Source organism: Dromiciops gliroides, chromosome 2, assembly GCF_019393635.1.
Source record: "Dromiciops gliroides isolate mDroGli1 chromosome 2, mDroGli1.pri, whole genome shotgun sequence".
Lineage (NCBI taxonomy): Eukaryota > Metazoa > Chordata > Mammalia > Microbiotheria > Microbiotheriidae > Dromiciops > Dromiciops gliroides.
In genome coordinates, this window is record NC_057862.1 from 253,945,058 (window position 1) to 253,972,108 (window position 27,051).

A 27,051-nucleotide genomic window follows, 5' to 3' on the forward strand; every position below is an offset into this window, starting at 1 on the left:
GGTAAAAGTTGATTTCATTATCTGACCCAGAAGTGACCAAATTCTGGCAGACTGATTCACACTTACTCATGATCACAAATGTCTTACCTAATGCCAATTATTCCTTCATTTGCAAAATATCTACTGATTATAGTACTGAGTTTTAATACAGTGTTACCTTAAGGGACAAGTATAACTATTTATTTGTCTCTAAACTCCTGAGCTTTCCTTTTTTCTTTTTTTTTTTTTTGGTGAGGGAATTGGGGTTAAGTGACTTGCCCAGGGTCACACAGCTAGTAAGTGTTAAGTGTCTGAGGCTGGATTTGAACTCAGGTACTCCTGACTGCAGGGCCGGTGCTCTATCCACTGCACCACCTAGCTGCCCCCTGAGCTTTCCTTTTTATAGTTTCTTACTGCCTTTGTAGCTGTTGGCTATTATTTTTTCACTAAAGTCAGGGTACTTACTCCTTTTAGTGGTTAAATTTTCCTATCCTTTTTCTTTCCTTTCTCCCACTGCTTCTAATTTGCTGAGGATCCAGATAACCCAGTTTGTCTTGTGTACTAGAAAGGAGTCTGCACAAGCATCTTATATAATATGCCCCAATAAGGTTCAAATGGTTGTGATCTAAATGTTATAATTATGTCACATAAAAAATTAGAGAACATGGGGCAGCTAGGTGGCACAGTGCATTAAACACCAGCCTTGGATTCAGGAGGACCTGAGTGCAAATCCGGCCTTAGACACTTGACATTTACTAGCTGTGTGACACTGGGCAAGTCACTTAACCCTTATTGCCCCACCCCACCCCCCAAAATATTAGAGAACATAAGGAAAGAACATAAAAATAACTATGTGGGGAAAGAGATGGTAGGCAGGTTCTAAGCCAAACAAGGGATAGAACTTATCATAAAGATAAGAAGAGAAAATGTCAAATGGGAAAAAAAACCCCAAGTTTGTATCATATATCTTAGATAAAAATATGGTATCCAAGCTACATAGGGAAAAAAGACAAGTATATGAAACAAAGAACTATTTCCCAGTAGATTCAGAGGATATGAATAAATTGTTTTCAAAAGAAGAATTTTGAATTGTCAACAACTGTATGAAAAAATATACAAATCACTAATAATAATAGACATGTAAATTAGAAGAACTCTGAGATTTCACCTCATAATCATCAAATTGCCAATTGTAAAACATAGAAATAGTCGATGTTAGAGATGCTGTGGGAAGGCAGTTATACTATTTGTCCCTGAAGGCAGGCTATATTAAAACTCAATGTGGTTGGTCAATGTCTTTCAAATTAATAATTGACATTCCGGTTTATGTAAGTCATTTGGAGTTCTGTGGGGAAATTCACTAAGCCCTTCATGTTCTTTGACTCAACATTATCATGATTAGGCATGATTACATAACAAATGTCATCAGTTGGGAGAATGACCAAATTGTAGTATATAATTCTCACAGGATATTATTATATCATATAATGAAATATGTTTCAAAATATATTTCTCCTTAGCTAGTGTATAAAGGGGGGAAATTACATTTGTATTTTCACTTGATTAACATTCATTTCAGTAGTTTACTTTTCATTCAAATGTCCCAAAAGTCTTAGTGAAGTCTTAAGCTTTTTTTAAAAAAGTTATTTAAATAACTATTTTAAGCTATTAAAGCTTAAGACTTTGGGGATAAACCTGTATTCATTCCACACCTGATAGATTAATTTCTTTAAAATATTTTCTTTAAAAGATATGAGTTTTCTTCTATTAATTCAGAAAAGCAGAATTACTGTCAGCAGAAAGTCATGTATACTCTTGATGTCTGATGTGACCTTTCCTGTAAGGGCAGCTAGGTGGCACAGTGGATAAAGCACCGGCCCTGGATTCAGGAGATCCTGAGTTCAAATTCTGCCTCAGACACTTGACATGTACTAGCTGTATGACCCTGGACAAGTCACTTAACCCTCATTCCGCCCCCCCCAACAACCTGTATTGTTATGACCATCAAAGTGATTTCTTAGGTTGACAAAATCTACAATCTTAATCTTTATTCTCCTTGTTGACCTAGATTGAACGAGAAGCAATTATTTTAGATAATCTCCAAGAAGAATTCCCTGAGACTACCAAACCAATGGAAGCAACCACTAATGAGGAACTTTCTGAAGCTCTAGAATGTTTCTGCCAATATGAGGAGAACCTGGAGAGGGAGCAGCTGCTATTTACTTTGCTTCTTCACCGGATAAAGAATATCCTGGCTGTTCCTGAAAGTTTAGAGACAGCTGAATCTATGCCAGTATTGCAAGAGATTCAGTCCATGCAAGATAGATGTACCAGGTAAGGTCCAGTTATATAAGATGAAATGAAGTAGCAATGGTTGAAAAGTTAGCTGTGTATTTTAGATGTTGAATTGAATTAAATTTAGACTTTCTTAAAGATGTAAGGTTGGATTAGAACCAACCCTAAATAATGTGGATATAATGGGATCATCAGTGAGTACGTGACATAAAAGAGATGGGAAAGACTAATACCATAATTGATGGGGAAAGACTCTACCCTGGTATTGCTGTAGGTGCAGGATCTGCAATTTTTGTCTGATGGGCACATCCTGTTTAAGATGAAATGGGGATGAAAGATAGTGGGATTTTCTTTCTAAATGTGGCTTTCGTAATTTGATTTAGCATACATTCTCAAGTTATCGTTTGAAGCATGTTCTTGGATTGTTAAAACTCCTAATGCAACCCATAGTGAAAAAAAATGAAAGAGAAATTATATAGCTAGAGTACAGAAATTGGAAAGGGAAGATAACTTTGAGAAAGATTTCATTATGATAACATACATTTTCATATATTATATGGAAATTATTGATAAATTCATTACAGATGATATCTTTATTAAGAAAAAGGGTTATTCTAGGTGAGAGGTTGGTTTTATGTTAATTGTCCAAATAAAATAACTACCAAAAAAAGAATAAAGAAAAAAGTTTAAGCTACCTTTGATATTGTTTTTTATTTGTTTTAGGCTCTCTCAGAAAGCTCAAGCAAATAAAAAGTTGGTACAGTTGGAAATTGAAGAGAGAAATAACATCAGTAAAGAAATAATTGCTTTGAAAAATTCATTTGAAAAAATGACAGCCTCTTTCCATGATATGGCATTAGAAGAACAACCAGACAAGGAAGATCAATTGGAGGTTAGTGATAGGTCATTTGCCATGGGGAACAATATAATGTGATTTCAATTGCAAGAAGCAAGCACTACTTTCTGGTGAGGCAATCTGTCACTGTTGTGATGAATGAAGTGGTGTGCTGGTAAACTGACTCAGAAAAAGAATGTATGCATGATACACTTTTAAGTTTAATTTACTATTAACATGTTCTCCATCATTTCCTTAAATCTAGAAAATAAAAATAAAAAAATAAATCAAGCTCTGGTTTGTAGAGTTTGCCAGTTTCCAAATTGTAAATGCTTACGCTGCAACTTTAACAATTAGCCCTATGTTGTTTGAAATCTAAATGTGAGTTCTAATCTATACCGCCCCCCCCCCGCTAGTCTTGGGGGGAAGCTGGCTAAAATCACTGATAAATTCAGTGAAAGTTTAGGCTTTTAAAAATTTATTAAAATATATAAGTTAGTGAAGAGAGATTGAGAACAGATTCTTTATAGCATGGAAATCTTAGCTCAGATCTAATTCGGTATGGTCAGAGAGAAAGAAAGCAATTTCCTTTCCTAGAAATCTCTCACCAAGCCGGTGTCCAAACAACTAAGAGGGTCCCGTTCTCCATCCATCGCCACACTCGTTTCTCCTCACCAAAAAGAGTGAATGCCTCTGTGTGTGAGTGTCCATTTCCTATTTCCTCTTTCCCTCCCCGAAAGGGAAGGTCCTTCAAGCTGATTGGTTGAGAGTGGTCTCTTGCTGATGTCAGTAGTACACCAACATGTCCCTCAGGGCCAACCAGGTGTGGCCTCCATCCAATTCAAACAATACTAAATCAATCAGATGGGGCCCCTGGGTGTCTGCCAAATTCCATTTTTTTTTCACAGTCCGATTCAAGCTGGGTCCAGCATAGCCCGGGATATATGATTATTTCATTTGGTCAAGATGAATCTATCTATAAAACTTGCAACTTAGGTACTATGGTGAATGAGGTGTGATAGAATTTATTTTTTAAAGTGGGAGATTGGAGGATTATATGCCTACCACCTCAGTTGGAAAAGAAATAAATAAAAAGTAAAAATCAGAAGATTATATGACTTCCTTACATGTATGCACCTCATTTCTTTAACACATTTCTGTCTTTGTATGCATCCTATCCTCTCACTATTTGGTCTTTGAGAAAGAGCTTGATATTTATATTCATAGCAGGAAAGAGAAGTCATACAAATAGCTATAACACAAGCCATAGATGATCAGTGCCAAATGAATGGCACAAGCAAGCAGCTATAGAAGTTCACAGGAGGGAGAAATCATCTAGGACAGGATCCTGGAGGAAGCAGTGTTTGAACACACTTAGAACAATAGTTGGGATTTCCGTAGGTTGAGATGGTTAAGAAAATTAGATCCAGGACAGACTTAAAGATGATTAGCATAGACATGAGAGAAAGGAATCTCTGTGTTTGTAGACCAGTGAGTAGTCTACATTTCCATTCTTTATGGAAAGTAGTAGGAAAAACACATTCACTTCATATATTTGATATGAAGAATTTATTAAGGGCCTTGTAATCTATTCTGTAGGCCAAATAATAATTGGCATTTTTTGTTTGTTTCTTTGGTGTTCGCTCAAATAACCCAATTTCTAAACCTTTCATCTTTTTTTGTTGCTCTTCCTTCGGATTCTAACTTCTATGTATTGCCTCTTAGTTCTTTCATTGCTAAGTCCCACCCACCTTAAGTGATACTTTCTATTCCCACATAGAAGGTATACAGGGATCCTAGACAGGTAACTATAAAAAAAAGCCTTTTCTAAGCAGGTGTCTCCCATTTCAGTGGCAGAAGTGGCCTGGTCCCATAATGTCTCTGGTTCACCAAGGAAGGTATTTTATTGTTTTTGTATTTGTCTGGTGTGCACTTATTACATGTTGTTATTATTGCGTGCTGTTTTCTTTTTTTTTTGCAGGGCATTGGAGATTAAGTGACTTGCTCAGGGTCACACAGCTAGTAAGTGTCAAGTGTCTGAGGCTGGATTTGAACTCAGGTCCTCCTGAATCCAGGGCCAGTGCTTTATCTACTGTGCCACCTAGCTGCCCCATTACATGTTGTTTTCTGAAAATGGAATAAAAGGTCTTTGAAGGCTGGGATTGTTTTATTGCTTTTAGACACTTGATAAATTATGTAAATTGGATTGAATTGAATATAGGATCCTGAAGGGAATCCTGTGATTTTGTTGTTATTACCATTCACTTGTGTCTGTTGTATAATGTGGTGCCATTTGAATATCAGGATCTCTCCTGGTATCTTGTCTCTTTTTGATTCCCTCTCCCATTTCTTATAGTAACTCTTCCAAATCTTTGTCAGTGCCCTCAAAACCCCAAATGCAGTCCACCTTTCTCTCTTTTTTTTAGTTGACAACATTGATTTCTATTTTATGGAGACTTCAGTCAACCTATGTAAACCACCTCCTGCACTGTACACAATTTTTTTTCCTGTTTTCGGTCAGCAATCATTTACTAGGCACATATTAGGAATAGTACTGTCCTAGACATTAAGAGAAATAAAATGTTTAGAGAAGGCATGGTCCCTCCCCAATGGAGCCCATAATTTAGCAGATAACTATAATATTCAATATTACACAATAACTTCATTAGATAGCTGGCAAACAAAATTACTATGTGAATCCTGAAGGACAAAGTAGTTAATGATTGAAAGAGGTCAGGAAAGGCTTCATAGGAAAAGTGGAATTATTGCTATCCTCTATCCCTTGTTCCTTGAAAGAAGGAATTGACCAATACCTTCTCTGTTCCTTGATAGTCTCTTTGCTATCTATGATCTTGAACTCTCACTGCCCTCCTTCCTCTCTGACATACTTCCTTCACTTGACCCTTTTTTTGCTCCTACCCCCTAAATGGAGCTATCCACCAAGGCTCAGTCCTTGACCACATATCAGTATCCATTCTTTTCTAGTGAGATCTCATCCAATCTAATATTTTCAATAATTACTTTTAATTGGATGTCTTTTAGATCCCTTATCTTTAGCCCTGCCTCCTTCTTTCTTGAACTTCAGACTCACTTCTCCAACTCCTTGCTAAACAAACTGGATATCATATTGGTATCTCAAAAATCTATATTTATTTTTTGTCCAAAAGACTGTTTTATAATGTTGTCTTTTGTTTTTACATCACAATAATTTCTCCTTACACCCCCCACATTGAACCCTTCTTTATTAAAAAAAAAACCATTTAAGACTAACAAAACAATGCAGATGTTTCTGATAGTCTATAATGCATTCCTCATCTGTACCACATTGTTTCCTCTATACTAAGAAGAAAATAGTATATTTCCTTATCATTTCTCTAGGACCAAGATTTTTCATCACAATTCATCATAATTTACTTACCTTTTAGTGTTGTTAGCATCTGTACTATTGTAGTCATTGAGTATGTTGTTCTCTTGTTTCTGCTTTTTAACTCTGCAACACTTCATATGAGTCCTCCCATCTCTTTCTGTATTCTGTATATTCATCATAATTTATGGCACAATAATATTTCATTACATTCCATAATATATACCATAAATTGTTCAACTACTCCCTAATCGGTTGATACCTATTTTGTTTCCAAACTCTATTTTAAAAACCAAACTCATCATGTTTTGCCCAAAGTTGACTTTTCTCCTAACTTATGTCTGTTAATGACCTATCTGTTAATTTTACCCTATTGCAAGGAGGTAAAGTTTGGTTTTCTCTCTCTCCTAGCTCAGTTGATGTAGTGATAGGAAGTAATCACAGAAGATGAAGTGTTGGGAGCAGCTAGGTGGCGCAGTGGATAAAACACCAGCCCTGGATTCATGAGGACCTGAGTTCACATCTGGCCTCAGACACTTAACACTTACTAGCTGTGTGACCCTGGACAAGTCACTTAACCCTCATTGCCCCACCAAAAAAGAAGAAGAAGAAGAAGAAGAAGAAGAAGAAGAAGAAGAAGAAGAAGAAGAAGAAGAAGATGAAGTGTTACTATGTTAACAAAGTGTTAACATCCTATGATCCCTTTAAGAAATATGACTACTTCTCTGAGTCAGAAATGGGTAATGTCAATAGGCAAACAAACAAACAAAAAAACAACTGGCTAAATTATTGAAGAACTTTAAACAGATTAATCCTAGAGACAGTTCAGTAATTCGAGGGCAATGGAGAGAGAACCAACAGTTGGGGAAGAACCTAGTTCTTTAGCTTTTGATGGGGAATGATAGAGGATTTTTTTCTCCTCCCCTTTCCCGTTGGCCATATCATTCAACCTTGGAGCTTCTTACCCAGAAGGAAACACCCTATTCAGCAGCTGACAAGTCATTTCAAGAGAGTTTTGGATACAGTTGAAGGACTAGAGACATACTATTTCCAGCTCTTTGCCACTAAAAAGAGATGTATACTCTGCATCAGGGATCCTTAATCTTTTTTGCATCATGGACCCCTTTTGTAGTAGTCTTCTGAATCCTATAGATCCCTTCTCAGAATAATGTTTTTTAAATGCATAAAATGAAAATACCTAGGATTGCTAAGGAAACCAATCATATTGAAATACTATTATCAAAGAAAATTTTAAAGTTCATGGAACAGCAGGTTAAGAACTCCTGCTGTAGACAGATACAAATACAGAGGAAGTCTCTTGAGGCCAGAAATAGCTGCAAGAAACATAACCCCTGGAGATCTGGCAATGGATTAAAAAAAAGCTAGCCCTGGCATTTGAGAGTTGGGCTACAGAGAGGACCACATGAGGAGAGAAAAGATTTGGAGGCCCCATAATTCCAGAGTTGTAAGTCCCCTTGGCCGCATTGTCATTAGGTGCCAGCCTCAATATCATTGTACTATTAGTTTGAGTCCATATTGTATGTATTTGGGGGAAAGTGTACGCCAGGTTATCAGGGATGAGGAAATGTTTTAGTGCTGCTGGGTTTATCTGGTTTTTTTTACTGTGTCTTATTAGTAAACATTTTTGCTAATAGCTATTAATTAATTACAAATAATTAATAACTAATTAAAGTATTATTAATGGAAAACATGATTTATGATACTGAGCCCATATCCTTAGGGTATCTAGAACCTGTACCATTAGCAATTGCCCTCAGGGGGCTCAGCCCACTAGTACAAGTACAAATTGTCAACATATCCCAGAGAGGGGTATTATACCACCATTTTCCTAGTTACTTAGGGGCAAAACCCTACTGTCACTATTGACTTCTTCCTCTCCTCATTTCCCACACGCATCTAGCTGCTAAGCCCTGTCAAGTATACTTTTGCAGTATCACTCAAATATAAACCACCCACTGTCCACATATTAGTTCAGGCCCTCTTTACCTCTTGTCATGTTAGCCCCCTAATTGGACTTCCTACTTCCAGTCTTTCCTCACTTGATTCCTATATGTTGTCATTAGATTAATCTACTTAATACATACCTCTGATCTCCACTCTAGAAAACTTCAGTGACTCCCTGAGGAGTTGTGACTTTTGGCTAACATCCCCAAAGCCAACCAAATAAAGTCTGGTTTTATAGTTTGTTATTCAAAGTTCACTATAACCTAGCTTCAATTTAACTTTCCAGCTTTCTTTCTTACTACTCCCCTTCTCCTATGTATGACACTTTAGCTGAAATCGACTAGTCCCTGAACAATCCCTTTGTCTTTGCATCTCCGTTTCCCTTTCTATGTCAAACTCCTTGAGTAAAGAGACTATGTTTGATGTCATTTATTTTTGTATCTCCCTGAGTACCTTTCAAGTTATAGGCTTAATAAATGTTTGATAATTGAATGGGGGAAGAGAGAAGATGATATTGAACTATGTTGTTTTTAAAGGCATTATGTATACTATAAATAACATGAGGATTTGCATATAACAAAAGAGTACATATGATAAATTAGGTTTCATTTTTGAATCAAATCTGTATGTTTATCTTGTGGTAATTAGCAAATAGCATACTAGGACATCAAGATTACTTGTACACATTAGATTAGACTCAGTTTTTTCCCCTGCCTAATTATGGGACAGTGTCTTATATCAAACATGGGACTGCCCACAGAATGAAGTTCACTTAGGTACTAATTTCTTAACCCACTGGAAGTACAGACACAATGGTAATGTCTCTCTAAGTCAGAAGCTTTCTCTTCTAGCAACAGTCTTCAATCAGTTTTTTAGATGCATTCAGAAGTTGTATGCTGTTTGTAATTGGAGCTGTTTTGTTACAGTATATTGAGAGAGGAAACTTGATGTCACTTATTTATGGGATCATCATGGGAAAAGCATCAGTGTAGAGCTCTGATTGAAGGGTAGTCCTCTTAGACTGGATATAAGTAACATAAAAGATTACATAATTATGTGAGCAATTCAGACCTCACCCCCACCACCAAGCCCTACTTTTGTCTAAATTACCACAATAATTATATAACATTCCACTTAACTTCACTTGTATAGAGATGACTGGTACTAAAGATAAAAAATGGGGGGGGGGTTGGTAGTCAGAAGTTAAAAACTAACTCAGTGATAAATCATTACACAGAATCATTTAAAATTGTAATTGCTCTTCAGGGCAATGTCTTGGTCCATTAACAAGATTAATAACTAATTCTTCCCCAAATAGTGACTATCAGAAAAGGCCACTGGAAAGTTATAAAGTATTTTTCCACCTGATCTTCGGGAAAGTTCCCAAACAAATGAGTTTTTCTTTTATAATTACTGCAAGGGGAATGTAGATCAGATTTTCTTTCTAGGCCACAACCAATAGACTGTTTGTTCGAGTTGCTTTTATCTCTTAAAACTCACATTCTTCCTGTGGAACTGGAACCCTCGGTTTTGAAAGAAGCTGGGCTCACTGTGCTGTATAATTACATGAAAGCAGACACTTTTGCTTCGAGCTTCCAGCTTTTAGTGGCCTTGCATCATTGTTATGATAATGTAGGAAGAAGCATAAATGGCAACAAGCTAATAAAAACTTCTGAAAACTTTTGCTCTGAACAGGTTTTTATATCGGGAATGCTAGCGAGATAAAGTTAAATCCTAGAGGCACTTTGGAAGCTCGGAGATGTTGTAATGTGTTTTGTTTTTTTTTTTTACAACAATGGGTTGACATTATGAGGTGATATCAAGTTTAATTCTTCGGAATCGAAAGGCATCATCTGACTAAACTGAGCATCTCTCAGGTTTAATCAGCTTGTATGAATGGTGGAGTTTTGTCATGCAAAAAGCTACTCATTTAAATCATAAGGATGTTCTCGGAAACTGCTTTCAGTTTTAGAGTTAAACTTTTCCTGTGTCTAGTTAGTACTGAAAACCCTCTTTAATGTTTTAAGGCTCTTCAGAGAATAATTGACAAAGAGAAGCTAGCACTTGAGAATATTATGGAAAAACTCCGAATCAAGTATTCTGAGATGTATACCATAGTTCCTGCAGAGATTGAGTGCCAGATGGAAGAATGCAAAAAAACTTTAGAAGACATAGATGAGAAGGTAATGATGTTTGTGGCAGCGTTGTTCATTCCTGTGGTTTATCTCTCATTTATGCAATAGAGGAAGCAATGTGCCTTTCAATAAAAATATAATTGGGTTCACATTTTCATTTTAGTTGCCTTTTTATTTGTGAATATATGCTTTTTTATGGCTCAGCTAAGTGAAAAAAAAATTTTATTGAAATCTGAACTCTGAAGCAGTTTCAAGTGACAGAAAGAAGAGACCAGAATAATCTGTACATTTTTTTCCCTTGATGCTTCATTCCTTATTTAGGATGCTCCCAATTAGTGTGAGGTACAGTTTAATTATCCTTTATAGTATACCTGAGTCATAGATTTTTGTCTTAAAACATGTTTGCTCTTAGCTTTTTGAAGCTATTCAAGATCTGAAAAAAGGATATCTGAGTAAACTTGAACACATCTTACACCTGAATATAGATGTGAAGACAGGAAGGGAGAACGTTTTAGAAGGGAGAACAAAGAAAGTCAGAGTTAATTTTATTGTGATTTAAAAAGAAAAAGGCAACCCAAACCAAAAGACAAAATGTTTAGAGGTAACTTCTATCTTTCCTGCTTTTCCCTTCTCCTAATTTAGTCTGGGTCTCACAGTAGCATTCTATTATTGATTTCAGATATCCCTAAATCAGATTGTAAATCTCTAATATCAGATGGTAACTTGATAAATAAAAGATTTCTTAATGCCAAAAATTAAGTTTAATTGATGGAATTAGTAAGTAATATCTCTTTATAACACATGAATTCTGTATCACATTTCTTAGAATATTTATATGAAGGTAACATGAATATATAACAAGTATTATAGATATGAGTATTACATCCACAATGTCAAGAATATATATACTAATGTTCTGATATATTAATTATTTAAGTTAAAATTCCCTTCTCTACAAGTATGCATTTAGCAGTAAATCTTATCATTTTGACATAAAGATCTTTGGGTAGCTCCTAAAGCATCAGGGACTATTGTTTTCAGGAGAACAGCATGTCTTTATTTACAAACCAAACAAAATATTGTTCTATTTTAAATAGCATGTGGAATTCCTTAGAAAAGTCACTTAAAGTCTCAGGAGTCTTTAACAGCTGGGCCTCTGAAAATTCCACTTGTACTTTAGACCACAGGTACATTCGTTAAAGATAACAGCTAATGGTTATCATCTGACAGTAGAAATTGTAACCTTGCATATAATTCAGATTGTTCTTTGTGTTTGTTAAATCATGATTTTTTTTTTGCAGTTCATCTAAGTGGTATATATTTAATGTAGGTGGATTACCCATGCAAAGTATCACCCCACAAAAGAACAACAACAAAACTCTTTTTTCTAATAAAACTGGCAGATGATAATAATGTGGTCTAGTAGAAAGGACCTGGGATCGGGGCAGTGTTCTAGTCCCTGGTTCCACTATAAACCTTATCTATGGAATTAGGCAAGTCATTTATCTTTTCTGTTCCTCAGTTTCCTCTTATGCCGAATGCCTGTAAAAGATTGTTGTGCTGCTCAGATGAGAAATTGCAAAAGTAATTTGCAAAGGTAAAAAGTATTAGGCAAAAAAGTAAGACATCGCCATCACCATCATTCTCATTTATTTTAATGGCTACTTCAAGACCCCTGTCAATGAAATTTCAAAAGGAATGAATCTTCTTGGGGCATTTGAAGCAACACATTTGTCATTAATCTCCTAGAGATAAATTATTTTCTTTAAGGAATAATTCAGGTAGAAAATCATGCTGCTCGATGAGCAGGCTTTGATTGCTGTGGAAAAAAACACACTAAAAATATTAAGCAGCATATATTTTCAAGTGTCAACTAGTTCAAGACTATATTGTTTCAACCAAATGAATAATAGAGTAGAAATTACATTTTCTTTGGCTGGCTTTGGAAGAAGTTTAGTTTTATTAGAAATGCTGAACTCCTGTGCTTAGCTGTCACAGGAAGCCAAGATAACAAGTCATAAATAATTTATTTCTGAAGTTCCCATTGTGAGGCAAGCCGTATTCTTTGACCATTGTGGGTACTGTTTCTGATATTCTAAACAGTACATACCTTCTGTAGCATTTGGCATGGTTGTGAATAGTCAACTTAGTGGGCAAAAATTGCTATTCAACACCAAGTAAGCCACATCAGTATCAATATCTCATCTAGAAAAAAAAAAATCCTCCAGTTCTTAAGGGATTGTTCTGAGTGAATTTGCACAACACAGAGACTGCCCCCTTTCTACCTCCAGACTGCCCTTTATCAGGGAACAAATGGATAGGATGTTGAATTGTCTCTCAATGTTGAATAAAACTTTCTCTTTTTATAACAGATTAGAAATGAAGTCTTGAAGAGTTCGCCTTCTTATGTGATGAGTAGAAAAATAGAAGAAATTAATCATGGACTTCAGAATGTTGAAAAGATGTTACAACAGAAAAGCAAAAATATTGAGCAAGCTCAAGAAATTCAAAAGGTAATGTCCTCTAATTCTTCCCTCTCAGGCAGGGATTTTGATGACTGATCTGTATCCCACAATTTGATTCACTCAAGAATCTGACTCACTTGGTCTCCAGTGAATGTTTCCTGCTACTTCCAGCTAATGAAATATTGAGCATCTTGTACTTTGTGTGGGCACATAGACACTGGCCCCAACTCAGAAGGCATATCTTTGCTGGAAGTACTAGAAACTTGTAATGGTGAATAGGATTTCTCTATTGGAAATTAAGATTACATTTTACAAAACATATTTATGGTGGAGATGAGAGCCTATCTATTGAGATCCACTGACTTGTTGATTTGTGGTCCTGAAGGAAGCTTAAGAAAAAAAAATGGAAAGCAGGCTTTCCATAGTAAAGGGGATGATTCAATAGATTACTAAAGATAGTAACCACTTAACTTCTGACTCCTGAGAGAATGAAAAAATGTCAGAAGATCCAAATCAAATAACATCTGGGGTATGCTGGAGCCAGTTCTAACAAGCTTGCAAAAGCCAATTATTAAATTTTCACTGTGAGCACTTACACCTCAGAAATCAAGTCATCTAGCTTTATTTATTGTTTTGTTTAGTGTCTAGACTTTATAAAGTGTATTCAATGCAGATGAAACTTAAGTATGTGTGCATATATTCCCACTCACCCTTCAGACAGATTGTTAAATATTTACCAGCACACTCCTATATTGCTCTGTAAACATTTTGTGAACTCAGAGGGAATGTAGTAGAAGCCTCGGAGAAAGATGTCTTCACTGGGGGTCTGGTAGACTAATAATACTAATTTCTGGCAATTTACATAGCAATTTAAGTTTTGCATTTAAGCCTGCACCTGTGGATAATATCATTGTCAAGACTCACCATCACAGAATCACATTAGAAGGTAACTTGCCCAAAACATTTTTTTTTTTTTGCGGGGCATTGAAGGTTAAGTGACTTGCCCAGAGTCACACAGCTAGTAAGTGTCAAGTGTCTGGGGCTGGATTTGAACTCAGGACCTCCTGAATCCAGGGCCAGTGCTTTATCCACTGCGTCACCTAGCTGCCACGCCCAAAACTTCTTAAACTGTGGGTTGCAACCACATAAGGGGTCACCAGGGTCATGAAAAATTTGGCAACAGTAAACGTTTATGTATACCTATTTTATATACCTATATACCTGCAGTTGAGTAAAAATTTCTCAGGCTGAAAGGACTTGCGAATGGAAAAAATTTAAGAAGCGCTGATCTAGTCCAACCTAAGTCTGAAAAAATATCCCCTCTCTCATACCTGCCAAGTGGCTATCCACTTGCTTGAAGACCTCCTATGAGGTAGAACTCACTACCACCTGAGGCAGCCTATTACTTTGAATAGCTCTAAATGCTAGGTAACCTGAATGAGTTTCTTGCAGTTTCCAGCCACTACTCCTGGTTCTGCCCTTTGGGACCAAACAGAACAAGCCATATTTCTCTTCTGTGGGACAGCCCATCCATACTTGAAGGCTTCCTAAGGCTTCTCCAGGCTCTACCTTTCTAGTTCCTTTAACTGGTTTTCATTTGGCAAGCTCTTGAGGATTCTCTCCATTATGGGTGGTTCTCTCTGGAAAACCTCTAACTTATTGCTCTTTCTAAACACAAAGCACTCAGAGCTGAATACAATAATCCAGATGGATCTAAACAGGACAAATTATTGTGGGACTATATTATGCCCTGACCACATTATATTGGGAATATTGCATTTGGTTCTGGGATGTCACATTTTGGGAAGAACATCATGCATGGTCTTGAGATTCCATGTCTGAATTCCCAAAGTGCACAGGGAATGTGAAAAACATTTTAAAATCATTTTTAATTTAAAGGATTTTATTTCAAATTATAACTATTCATCCACAGACAAAACCTTAAGTTCTTTCAATGTAAGTCAATCTAATTTAGTTAGTTTTCATATAGATAGGTTTCCTAAAGATTATTAAAATGATTAAAGATTTTTGCCTTCAAGATTTCACATGCCCAGATGTAGTCAGAAGATTCCTCAGAAGTCAACCTGGTCCAACCAGTACCTGAATAGGAATCTCTTTGCCACTCTATAACATGTCTAATTTATCTAAGCCTCTGGTTGAAGACCCAGAGTGACAGGGAACTAGTTTCTTTCCAAAGTAATCCAATTAACTTTTATACAGAGCTGTCCAAATTCAGATTGGCCTCATCAGCCACATTCAGACACACTGTACTTTGACTCCAACATAGTGATGTCATTTTGGTCCTCTTCAGGAATGAAGGACAACAACCGACCAACCAATAATTAGGAAGTTTTTCCTTTTGTGGAGCTGACATCTGTCTCCATAAAAATTTTAGCCATTGGTACTAGGTCTAGTTCCTGGGGCCAAGAAGGACTACTTCATATCTCAGAATCACAGAATTTGAGGGTTGGAAATAACTTTGTTGGCCATCTATCTAGTCCAAGCCATATCCCAAAAGAATCACTTACTTTAACATACCTGACAAGTGCCCAAATATTCTCTGTTTGAAGGTTTTTAATCATAGGTTACCCTCTACTTCCCCAAACAGTCAAGTGCCTGGCACATAGATGGTGCTTCGTAAATGTTTATTGAAAGACTTACTGACTGAATAGCCAATTCTGCTTTGAAACTGTTTTAATTGTTAAGGAAGTTCTCTTCACCCTAGTCTAAATTTGCGTCTTTATTACTCCCATTCATTCTTCCTCTCTTTGTTTTCTGAGGCCAAATGGGACAAGTTCAATGATTCTTTCACATGACAGATCTTAAAATACTTGAAACTACCTAGTATAACCTCCCTCCCCTCAAGCCTTTGCCTTTTCAAGCAAAGCATCATCACTTCTTCCAACCTTTCCTCAGATAACCTAGATTCAAGACTGCTGCCATCTTCTTTTGGCCTTCTCCATGCTTTCTAGCTTATCAGTGGACTTTTAAAAAAAATTCACATTTTTAGAAATTCTGAATTTTACAAATACCAAATAAGACGAACATTTCTATATACAAAACAAAATGTTAAAAAGGAAATTGTATGTGTGAACAAGAATTTGCACCATGTACAGCTTGCTTCTTTCTCATCAAGTATACAAAAAATTCATTGTGTCATTTTCAAGTGTCCTGCTTATTTGTGTTTCATCCTAACTTTCCTTCTGTTCTCTCCTATGCATTTTCTTTAGCATTGGTAAACATTTTGCTAGCCTCCTCTTTCTTCCAACTGCTCCCCCCTCAAATGGAAAGAAAACAAAACTAGCAATGTCCTTCTTAAACCCTGACAAAATTGCAGAATGGAATACTATATTCCATACTACTGAAAGATTATAGCCTCCTTATTCCTGGAAGCAATGTCTCTTTTAATGAAATCTAAGAAGGCGTTACTTTTTTTTTTTTTCTGGTGCAGGGGTTGGTGGGGAAGAAGTGAAGGGCAAATAAAGCTGCCACATGACACTGATGAAACATTGTTCACTAAGATCCTCAAATCTTTTTCAAACTGTTAACTATTTTTCAACCATTCTATATTTTTGAAACTAAATTTTTGAGCCCAAGTATAAGACTTTGTATTTATCTCTATTGAATTTCTTAGATTTATCCAATACTTCAGGCTGCAAAGATTTTTTTTTACCCTGACTCTTTCATCTAATTTGTTAACTATCTCTCTAACTTTCTGGCATCTTCGAATTTGATAAGTATACCTTTAAATTTTTTAAGCATGCCATTAATGTTTTTTTATAAATCCATTTGTGATAAAAATGTTAAATAGCACATGGTCAAATAATGATCCCACTTGAGATCTCCCATATGAGACCTTCTACCATGGTGACATTGAGCCAATGATGGCTGCTCTTTGTGTCCAGACACTCAGCTAATTCTGATTTCATTTAATTGTATTATCATTTAATTGGTCATCTCTTCCTCTCTCTCTCTCTCTCTCTCTCTCTCTCTCTCTCTCTCTCTCTCTCTCTCTCTCCTTCCCTCCCTCTGTGTTTTCTAAAAGAACAGTATGAGAAACTTCATTAAACACTTTTGTAAAATGTAAATAAACAGTATCTACAATATTCCCTGATCTACTTCTTAGTAACCTAAAAAAAAAAGGAAGCAAAACTAATCTGATAACATTTTTCCATAGGTTTTCACTATCTTTAATGATCCTTTTTAAAATTTTCCAAGAAAGGGGACAGCTAGGTGGCACAGTGGATAAAGGACTGGCCTTGGATTCAGGAGGACCTGAATTCAAATCTAGCCTCAGACACTTGACACTTGACTAGCTGTGTGACCCTGGGCAAGTCACTTAACCCTTATTGCCCTGCAAAAAAACCAAAAAATTTCCAAGGAATCTAAACAAAGCTCAATGATCTATAGTTTACATATTATATATTTTTATATATATGCATATAGTTTATATATTTATATATAGTCTTCCCTTTACAAAAAAATTAAAAATTTACCTTTTTCCAGTCTTCCCTCTTTCACATGTTTCAGATATTTGAAGACAGCTATCATGTTTCTGCCTAAATTTCTTCAAGCTAAAAATGCCCAATTTCTTCAACTTATCAAAAAGAAGCCGCTAGGTGGTATAGTGTATTGAGTGCTGGTCCTAGAGTCAGGGAGAAATGAACTTAAATTCTGCTTCAGGCACTTACTAGCTATATGACACTGAGCAATTTGCTTAACTTCTCTCTGTATTAAGTTTCCTCAACTGTAAGATAGAAATAATAATAGAACCCACTTTCTAGGGCTGTTGTGAAGATTAAATAATATTTGTAAAGCACTTAGCACAGTACTTGATACATAGAAAATACTTAATTAATACTAGTGAAGGAGTAGGTCATTGGATTTAAGAAGACTGAAGAACTGGGAGGTTAGGAAGTTTGAGGGAGCACTGAAATTCTCTAGAATAAGAGTATGTTGGGGAGGAGAAAAGGACAGTTATCAAAGTGCTGAACTTTTTGAGTAAGTTAGGAAAATGACCATGAACCTAGTTTAAACACCCACTACAGTTTGAATTGGTCAGAAAATTTTGACACTATGAACTTATAAGAAGAGATTGCTGCTAGATCCTGGTCACTGAATGATGGTGGTAAAAGAAGAGTCTGAAATTGTCAAGTGGAAACAAGGAGCATCTTGTCTCCCTCTTCATTGTGTTGGAACATATGGGGAAAGGTGTAGCGACTGGTAGAGAGGAAGGCCAGGAATGTAGTGTCTATACTCTGACTTCTAATTTCCTTTTTTTAAAAAACAATCGTATGGGGCAGCTAGATGGAGCAGTGGATAAAGCACCGGCCCTGGATTCAGGAGGACTTGAGTTCAAATCTGGCCTCAGACACATAACACTTACTAGCTGTGTGACCCTGGGCAAGTCACTTAAACCCAATTGCCTCACTAAAAAAAAAAAAAAAAATCTGGCCTCAGACACTTAACACTTACTAGCTGCGTGACCCTGGGCAAGTCACTTAACCCCAATTGCCTCACTTAAAATAAAAAAACAATTGTATTTTAAATGTATGGAAAACAAGCATTTCCATTACATAGTACAATGAAAAAGTGATTGGACTGTACATGAAACTGCAAATCTACTATGCACAACTTGCTATTCCTTTCAAATAATACAACAAAAATTATAATATAAATTTCTTTTTTTCTCTCCCCCCCCCAGATGGCTACCATTAGACACAAATGGGTGTGTGTACACACACACGTGCACACATACATGTGTATGTATGTGTGTAAAATTATTCTATATAAACTATTATTTATCAGTTCTTTCTCAGAATTCAGATAGCATCTTTCTTCAGCTGTCCTTTATAGTTAATTTGGGTTATTTATAATAGACAAAGTAACTTATTGTCTCAAAGCCATTCTTAAAACAATATTGCTGTTACTATATACAGTATTCTCTTAGTTCTGCTCATTTTGCTCTTCATTATTTTGTGCAAGTATTTCTATGTTTTTTAAATCATTGAGCTCATCATTTCTTATAGCCCAGTAGTATTCCATTACAATCGTATACCACAACTTATTCAGCCATTACCCAATTGATGGACATCCCTGCACTTTCCAGTTCTTTGTCACCACAAAGAGAGGTGCTATAAGCATTCTAGGACATATAGGTTCTTTTCCTTTTTCCCTATTCATCTTTGGAAATATTAACATTAGTGGTATTGCTGTGTCAAAGGACACATAGGTACTTTAATAACTCTGGGCATAATTCTGATTTCCTTCTACAGAAAATGTGGGATGAATTAGATCTCTGGCATTCCAAACTAAATGAACTAGATTCTGAAGTCCAGGATATAGTTGAACAGGACCCAGGACAAGCACAAGAATGGATGGATCACTTAATGGTCCCTTTTCAACAATACCAACAGGTGTCACAGAGAGCTGAACATAGAACTTCACAGTTAAATAAGGTGAGTCTATGATAGATAGACAGCAGAAGACTGTGATGATATACAGTGTGGGGGAAAAGAGATTGTTTTTACAGAGTTTCTTAACCCTAAGGTCTTTAAACTTGTTTTTTACTCTATTCCAATATAATTGGTTTCCTTTGTAATCCTATGTATTTTTCATAACATTCAAAAATATTATTCTGAGAAGGTGTCCATAGGCTTCACCAGACCTGCCAGAGTGGAATTTGTGGCAAAAAAGCTAAGGAGCCTGGTTTTAGAGAAAACCAAAATTTCCGGGTTTTAAATAAATTATTCTCTTTTCATTTTATATTATGATATTCACCAAAAAAAGAGAGATGGATTCATATACACACCTGATTGTAATGAAACCTCAATTTCTGAATTACTGAAATCTATTGAAAATCAAAAACAGATTTTGAAAATTATTACAATGTTCTTTTCCCAGGCCACACTTAAGATGGAAGAATATAATGACCTCTTAAGGAATACTGAGACTTGGATAGAAAATACCAGTAGTTTGCTAGATGGCCCTGCTGATTATAGTTGTTCAAAGGCCCTGAGTCACCATGCTAATACCCTTCAGGTAGGTGTTTGTTTTTCTGCGACTCACTGAACCTAAATGATAACTGATAGTTTTACTGACTTTTACTCTGATTGATATCTTCTTTTTGAGTGGGGTAGGGGGTGACAACAGTCTTAGAAACTTGTAATTTCATCAGTTTGGGGAACTACTAGTATGGAATCTCCTTCTACTTATGTTGACGTCTGTTTTATCTGTAACTTCTAGATTTAAGAGAGTTATCTGGAAACACTGAAAGGTTAGGTCCTTGCTAAGGGTCAATTAGCTGGTAAATATCAGTGGTAGAATTTGAGCCCAGCAGTTCCTGATTATAAGGAAACCCCTCTGTTCACTATGTCGTACTGCTTGTCTTGTTATTTTCTTATTTGTCCACATTCAACTTATCTTCCAACTATACAATACATAGGTAGGTAGGATGAATGCAATAGAAAATGCAATGGTCTAAGAATCAGTAAACTTGGCTTCTGGGCAGCTGGGCCACTCACTAGTTTTGTGGCTTTGGGCAAACCTCTTAAAAACTCAGTTTCCTTATCTGAAAATGACAACATTCGACTATCTGAGCTTTGTGGTCCTTTCTTGCTTTAAAATTCTATGGTTCTGTGGTTTGCATTGCTTTTACTGACACCTAAACTATAAACTTGTATTGTTGGAGGAAGGAAGGAAGGAAGGAAGGAAGGAAGGAAGGAAGGAAGGAAGGAAGGAAGGAAGGAAGGAAGGAAAAGAAAAAGGGAGGAATTTTCACATTAATGTCTATGACTAGAACAGAATTCCAAAACACTGAGAATTCACTTAAGTTTTATCTAGTAAACATATTTCCTTCCTTCTATATTGTTCAAGGAAAAAATATGAAACCTGAAGATAAATATTATTTTATAGAATTTAATTTTATAGTGGCTTCAAAAGAAAAGCATAAGGACTTCCTAAGCAAAATGTTGACTTTGGAATTTTCACTTAAAATTATTATAGCACCTACTACAGTGCTTGGCACATAATAGAAACTTAATAAATGTTGGTTAATTAGCTATAGAATGTTCTGGATCACCCACACTATTCCTTCTTTCCATTAGTTTAGGTTCTGTGATTGAAACATGATCATATTTTTTCATAACTTGATTTATCTTTCTCTTCCCAAATTAGAATTTCTTTCACCATGTTGTCCCAGTTGATTGTTATTCCACCAGACCCTTCTAAAAATGTCAGTTCCTTTCCAGTCAGCTCAATAGTTCATAGTCTAGTACTTAAGTGGGTTTACCAAATTAGGAGACAAAGATGGTGCCTATTCTCCTACAAGTTTGAAAGAACAGTATTACATTGTCCAGAATGGAACAGATAATGCTTGCTGGTTTAGTGCTGCCTTCTTCTGACACAACTGGGGAACTGCCATTTCTACCATTCAAGAAATACTTGTGCTGAGGAAAGATTCTCAGTTATTCTCTGGTCTTGTTTAAAGAGAAGCTTAAACAGAAGAAGGAAGAAGAGGGACATAGAAAATTATACGATTCCTGAAATTCACCTAAAGTTTGGAAAGACTTTCTAATGAAGTCATTCTTGAGAATTCTACTGCTGGGAAATCACTCCATTCCACAAACCCCAGCCCTCATGAAATACCGCATATTTTATATGAAAAAAAGTCATTGTATTCCTTGAGTTTTTGTCTTTATGTTTGTTTGGAGAACATGTAAATAATCCTCCTAGTTTCTTGCATCATAATGTGTTGAATAAAGAAATGTCATTTTTAAAACATGGGTTTTTTTTCAAATTTGGAGTAAAACTTCCTTCTGTTTGCATTTGTAAAAGAAGGTTCCAAAGACATAAGGTTTGATGTACAAACATATTGGATGTAATTAAGGCAAACTTGTTCAGAAATCTCCATTGCCATAAAAAATGCCACAGATTCTGTGTAAAGCTTTAAACAACCCAGACTAAGAATTAATATTTATGTAGCCCTTTAAAGTTTATATACACATATATAGTGTGTGTGTGTATAGATATATATGTGCAAAATGGGAATAATAATACTTGTAATATTCACCTCATAGTATGATTGTAAGAGAAATGTTTCATATATTACCAGTGCACAATATGGTATGTATTAATATTTGTGCAATTAATTATTAACTATTGAACTATCTGAGCTGTGTAGTCCCTTCTGGCTTTAAAATTCCATCACTCTGTCATTTGCAATACTCTTGTTGTTCATTCATTTCAGTCATGTCTGTCTCTTTGTGACCATATTTGTGGTTTTCTTGGCAAAGATACTGGAGTGGTTTGCCATTTCCTTTTCCAGCTTGTTTCACAGATGAGGAAAGCAAGGTAAACAGGATTAAGTGACTTGCCCAGGATCACACAGCTAGTAAATGTCTGAGGCCAGTTTTGAACTCAGGAAGATGAGTCTTCCCAACTTTGGGCCCAGCATTCTATCCACTGTACCTAGTTGACCTATTTTCACTACTCTTAGTGCCACCTTAGTAATGAACTTGTATTGTTGGGGAAAAGCAGGAAACAAGGAAGGAACCATAGTAAAAGGGGATTTTAATTATTTAAATTTAATTTAATATGTAATTATTTAAATTAGAATGTACGTGTATAGATGTATATGTGTATATGTGTGTCTGTCTATATCTATATCTATCTGTTCATATTTACATCTATATCTGTGTGTGTGTGTGTGTGTATATATATATAACAATGATGTGAGATAGATATTAGAAATATAATTATCCTCATTTTCCAAGTGAGAGAGCTGAGCCTCTGAGGTTAAATGATTTATTTATGCTCACATAACTAATAAGGGTGGGAGCTAGGATTTGAACTCATGACTTTCCTGCCTCCAATTCCTATATATCTGTTAACCAAGCTTTATCACAACTGATGTGTCAGTGGGGACCATCTCTGAAGGATTACCAGTGCAGCTCTATAATTGGACCTCACATTCGAGAGAACATAGACAAAAGAACTGTCCTGATCAATATGTCAAAGCCTGATACCTAATGCAACACAGATAATACTCACAAAAGGGAAAGAAAAACATATCATCCACAGTGGCAGGGTGGTATATTTCAGATTCTGTCTCTTTTTCCAAATAATAATTATGAGGCTATTTTAATCTATATGCAGTCAGTCATATATTTAGAGATGGAAGGTATCCTCAAGGTCACCTCCTCCAAACACCTCATTTTACAATTGAGATCCAGAAGGTTTAGTGATTTGCCCAAGGTCACATAGGCACTAAATGACAGTTATGGTTTTAACTCAGGTTGTCTGACTCCAAATCTAGCGTTCTTTTCATTGTACCATGCTACCTCTAACACTTTATGGTTTCCAAATGCTTTCCTCACAGCATGCCTTCAAAGTTGTGTCATTTTAGTGCCTGTCTGTTGGTTTCTATAGCGCTTATCATGAGTGGGATTCAATTCAATTAAGCAAATTAATATGAATTAATAATTAATATGCTAATATGAAAGGCAGTGAAGGAGCTGTTGTGAATAAAAGATAAATATGATACCAACCCAGCTTTCAAAGAGCTCCCAAATTCGATGGACTGACACCTCTCTAAAAAGCTCTGTTGGTAGGTAGGAGCTTCCTATCAGCAGCTCTGCTCATGATGTTGACATTTGCACCTGTGTGGATGGCCCAAGGAACCATTGGTGGTGCCATGAGAAGGAAGCCAACAAAGTGGGATCCCATCTGGGATGCTGATAACCATAGTCTTCTTTGAAATTTAACTGACTTCAGAGTAACTAGGTGGTGCAGTGGATAGAGCACCAGCCCTGGATTCAGAAAGATCTGAGTTCAAATCCTACCTCAGACCCTTGACACTTACTAGCTGTGTGACCTTGGGCAAGTCACTTAAACCCAATTGCCTCACCAAAAAAAAAGAAATATAATTGACTTCTTAGAAAAAAGTTATTGGGGCAGCTAGGTGGCACAGTGGATAGAGCACTGGCCCTGGAGTCAGGAGTACCTGAGTTCAAATCTGGCCTCAGACACTTAAACACTTAACTAGCTGTGTGACCCTGGGCAAGTCACTTAACCCCAATTGCCTCACTTAATAAAAAAAAAAGAAAAAAGTTATTATTCATAGGAGAAAAATCGATTTCTATCATTTATAATAGTGTATTTAGATTAATTTTTGTGCATTTTCTCATAAATCTGCCATTTCAGTATGATAAACTGATGAAAACCATATTTCACAGCTTGAACATTTCTGATAGCTCTAATGTTTTGAACTGTCAAATCTGCACATTAATGTATCATTTTATGAATTACAAAAATAAAAGGGAATATATGAGATTGAATACCTAACAACAAAAATTGCAATTGTTTTTTGTTATTTCATAGAAAAAGAAAAAACAACTTAGAATTTAAAGTTTTCTTTGATATATTATTCATTCATTGTTCAACTAGTTTTATGGTTAGGTTTGTTGAGATTGTTATTGTTTTCCCTTTTAAAAAAAATTTGTCCAAGAAAATATTCAGATAATTCTTTCTAACTGTTAATATAGGCTATTTGTACAATGCTTCCACCATCAATCTAAACATGAGCATTTATATATATATATATATAAAATTATGTATGTATTTATATATACGTATATCTTGCAGTTTAAAATGTAGCAAATTCTAATCTTCTCTAATATATATTAATAAATCAATGTATTTTTCACATTTTCTGTTTCTTGATATTTATCTTTTCCTTTCTTATATCCTTTTTGTAGATGGCTTTGGAAGATTCAGAACAGAAACAAAATCTTCTACATTCAGTTTATTCTGACCTGGAAGAATTTTCAGTGATCTTTGAAACAGATGACTTAGCACCAATTAAGTTAAACCAGCTAAGTGCTAGAGTCACAACTCTCCAGCAAAAACTAATGGCAAGTCTTCCACAAATCCAGCACATGGCCAATGTAAGTTTTCTTACAGTATAAAGATCGCTTTGTTATTTTAATTTACATTTATTTTAACTCAAGAATAACTATATTGCTTTATTATTGATTTAATCATCTCTCGGCAGATAATTTTCACTGTGACAATTTCCAATCTTTAACAAATTTTGCTTTCAAGTTTTTATTAATAAAAGTAATTAGAGGGGGCAGCTAGATGGCGCAGTGGTTAAAGCACCGGCCCTGGATTCAGGAGTACCTGAGTTCAAATCTGGCCTCAGACACTTGACACTTACTAGCTGTGTGACCCTGGGCAAGTCACTTAACCCCCATTGCCTAAAAAAAAAAAAAAGTAATTAGAATAAAGTTTGTTTAAATCATCTATAAGTTCTTAGTTATTTATCTTTTCCTGTGCAACATATAGCCCAACAGGTGATCAACTAAAACATTTCCTAATGTAGAAAGAGTATATATTTAGATTGAGAAAGTGGTATGCAGTTTAACTCAGTTTAGTATCATATAATTTTGTTGTTCAGTTATTTTTCAGTCATAACTGACTCTTCATTTGGGGTATTCTTGGCAAAGCTACTGAAGTGATTTGCCATTTCCTTCTCTAGATCACTTTACAGATGAAGAAACTGAGGCAAATGGGGTTAAGTGACTTGCCCAGGATCACAAAGCTGGTCTGAGACTAGATTCAAACCCAAGAAGAGGAATCTTTCTGACTCCAGACCAGGCACCCTAACTATTCTAACACCTAGATGCCTCAGTATCATGTATACACTACTCAGAGGGGTGATACTATCTATTTAAAATACAGGGTGAGAAAAATAGAAAAAAATTTCCAGGAAGCACTGATGCTTACCTTAGGTCTAAATCATCAAATTCTTCTTCTTCTTCTTCTTCTTCTTCTTCTTCTTCTTCTTCTTCTTCTTCTTCTTCTGCTTCTGCTTCTGCTTCTGCTTCTGCTTCTGCTTCTGCTTCTGCTGCTTCTGCTTCTGCTTCTGCTTCTGCTTCTGCTGCTGCTGCTGCTGCTGCTTCTGCTGCTGCTGCTGCTGCTTCTGCTTCTGCTTCTGCTGCTTCTGCTTCTGCTTCTGCTTCTTCTGCTTCTGCTTCTGCTTCTGCTTCTGCTTCTGCTTCTGTTTTGTGCCAGGCTGCCTCAGTTTTTCCACACTTCAATGCAGCTAGAGATGGCACAGTGAATAGAACACTGGACCTAGAGTCAGGAAGACATGAGTTCAAATCCAGACTCAGACACTTAGTAGCTGTGTGAATCTGGGCAAGTTACTTAACCTCTGTTTGTCTCCATTTCCTCAACTGTAAAATGAAGATAAGAAGCATCTATCTTGCAGGTTTGTTGTGAGGATCAAGGAGATAATATTTGCCTGGCTTATAGAAAGCACTATATAAATGTACATTCCCTTCCCTTCAATTTATCCTCCACATGTCAAAGTGATCTTCCTTAAAATCAGGTGTAACCATATCACTCACCTACTCGGTAAACTCTACTAGCTCCCTATTGCCTCTAGGATCAGACATAAAATGCTCTTTTGGCTTTAAAGTCATTCACAACCTTACATCAATCTACCTTTCCAGTCTCACTTCCTACACTCTGTGATCCAGTAAAACTGACCTTCTTTCTGTTCCTCATAGAGAATATTTTATCTTCCATCGCCATGCTTTTGTACTGGTTGTTCTGACCAAGGTCACAAAGCCAGTGTATGTCAGAGGCCATGGATAGAGCACACCTAGGGTCAGAAGTCAGGAGTCAAGAAGATTCCAGAGTTGATTCTGGAGTCCAGAAGACCTGATTTCAAATCTCACCTCAGACTTACAAGCTGTGTGTCTGTGGGAAAGTAATTTAACCCTGTGTGCCTCATTTCCTTAACTGTAAATGGGAATAATAATAGTACTTGCCTTCCAGGTTTGTTGTGAAAATAAAGTGAAATAATATTTGTAAAATACTTAGCATAGTGTCTGGCTCACAGTAGGCACTATATAAATGCTAGCCATAATTACTATCATTATTATTATTAAACCTAGATCTTCTTGGTTCCAATGCCAGAGGCCTCAAATATGAAGGCTGGCCCAC

At 36.0% G+C, this 27,051-nt stretch overlaps 1 protein-coding gene across 1 annotated transcript in view; it reads left to right on the top strand.

The window, feature by feature from the left end:
• Nucleotides 1-27,051, top strand: part of SYNE2 (spectrin repeat containing nuclear envelope protein 2) — a 430,300-nt gene that overhangs the window by 222,578 nt on the left and 180,671 nt on the right. The window contains exons 56-62 of the mRNA XM_043984057.1: nucleotides 2,048-2,313; nucleotides 2,998-3,166; nucleotides 10,466-10,621; nucleotides 12,946-13,086; nucleotides 19,314-19,496; nucleotides 19,942-20,079; nucleotides 24,795-24,983. Coding sequence (XP_043839992.1) covers nucleotides 2,048-2,313; nucleotides 2,998-3,166; nucleotides 10,466-10,621; nucleotides 12,946-13,086; nucleotides 19,314-19,496; nucleotides 19,942-20,079; nucleotides 24,795-24,983 — 1,242 coding nt within the window. The remainder of the gene's footprint in view (nucleotides 1-2,047; nucleotides 2,314-2,997; nucleotides 3,167-10,465; nucleotides 10,622-12,945; nucleotides 13,087-19,313; nucleotides 19,497-19,941; nucleotides 20,080-24,794; nucleotides 24,984-27,051) is intronic.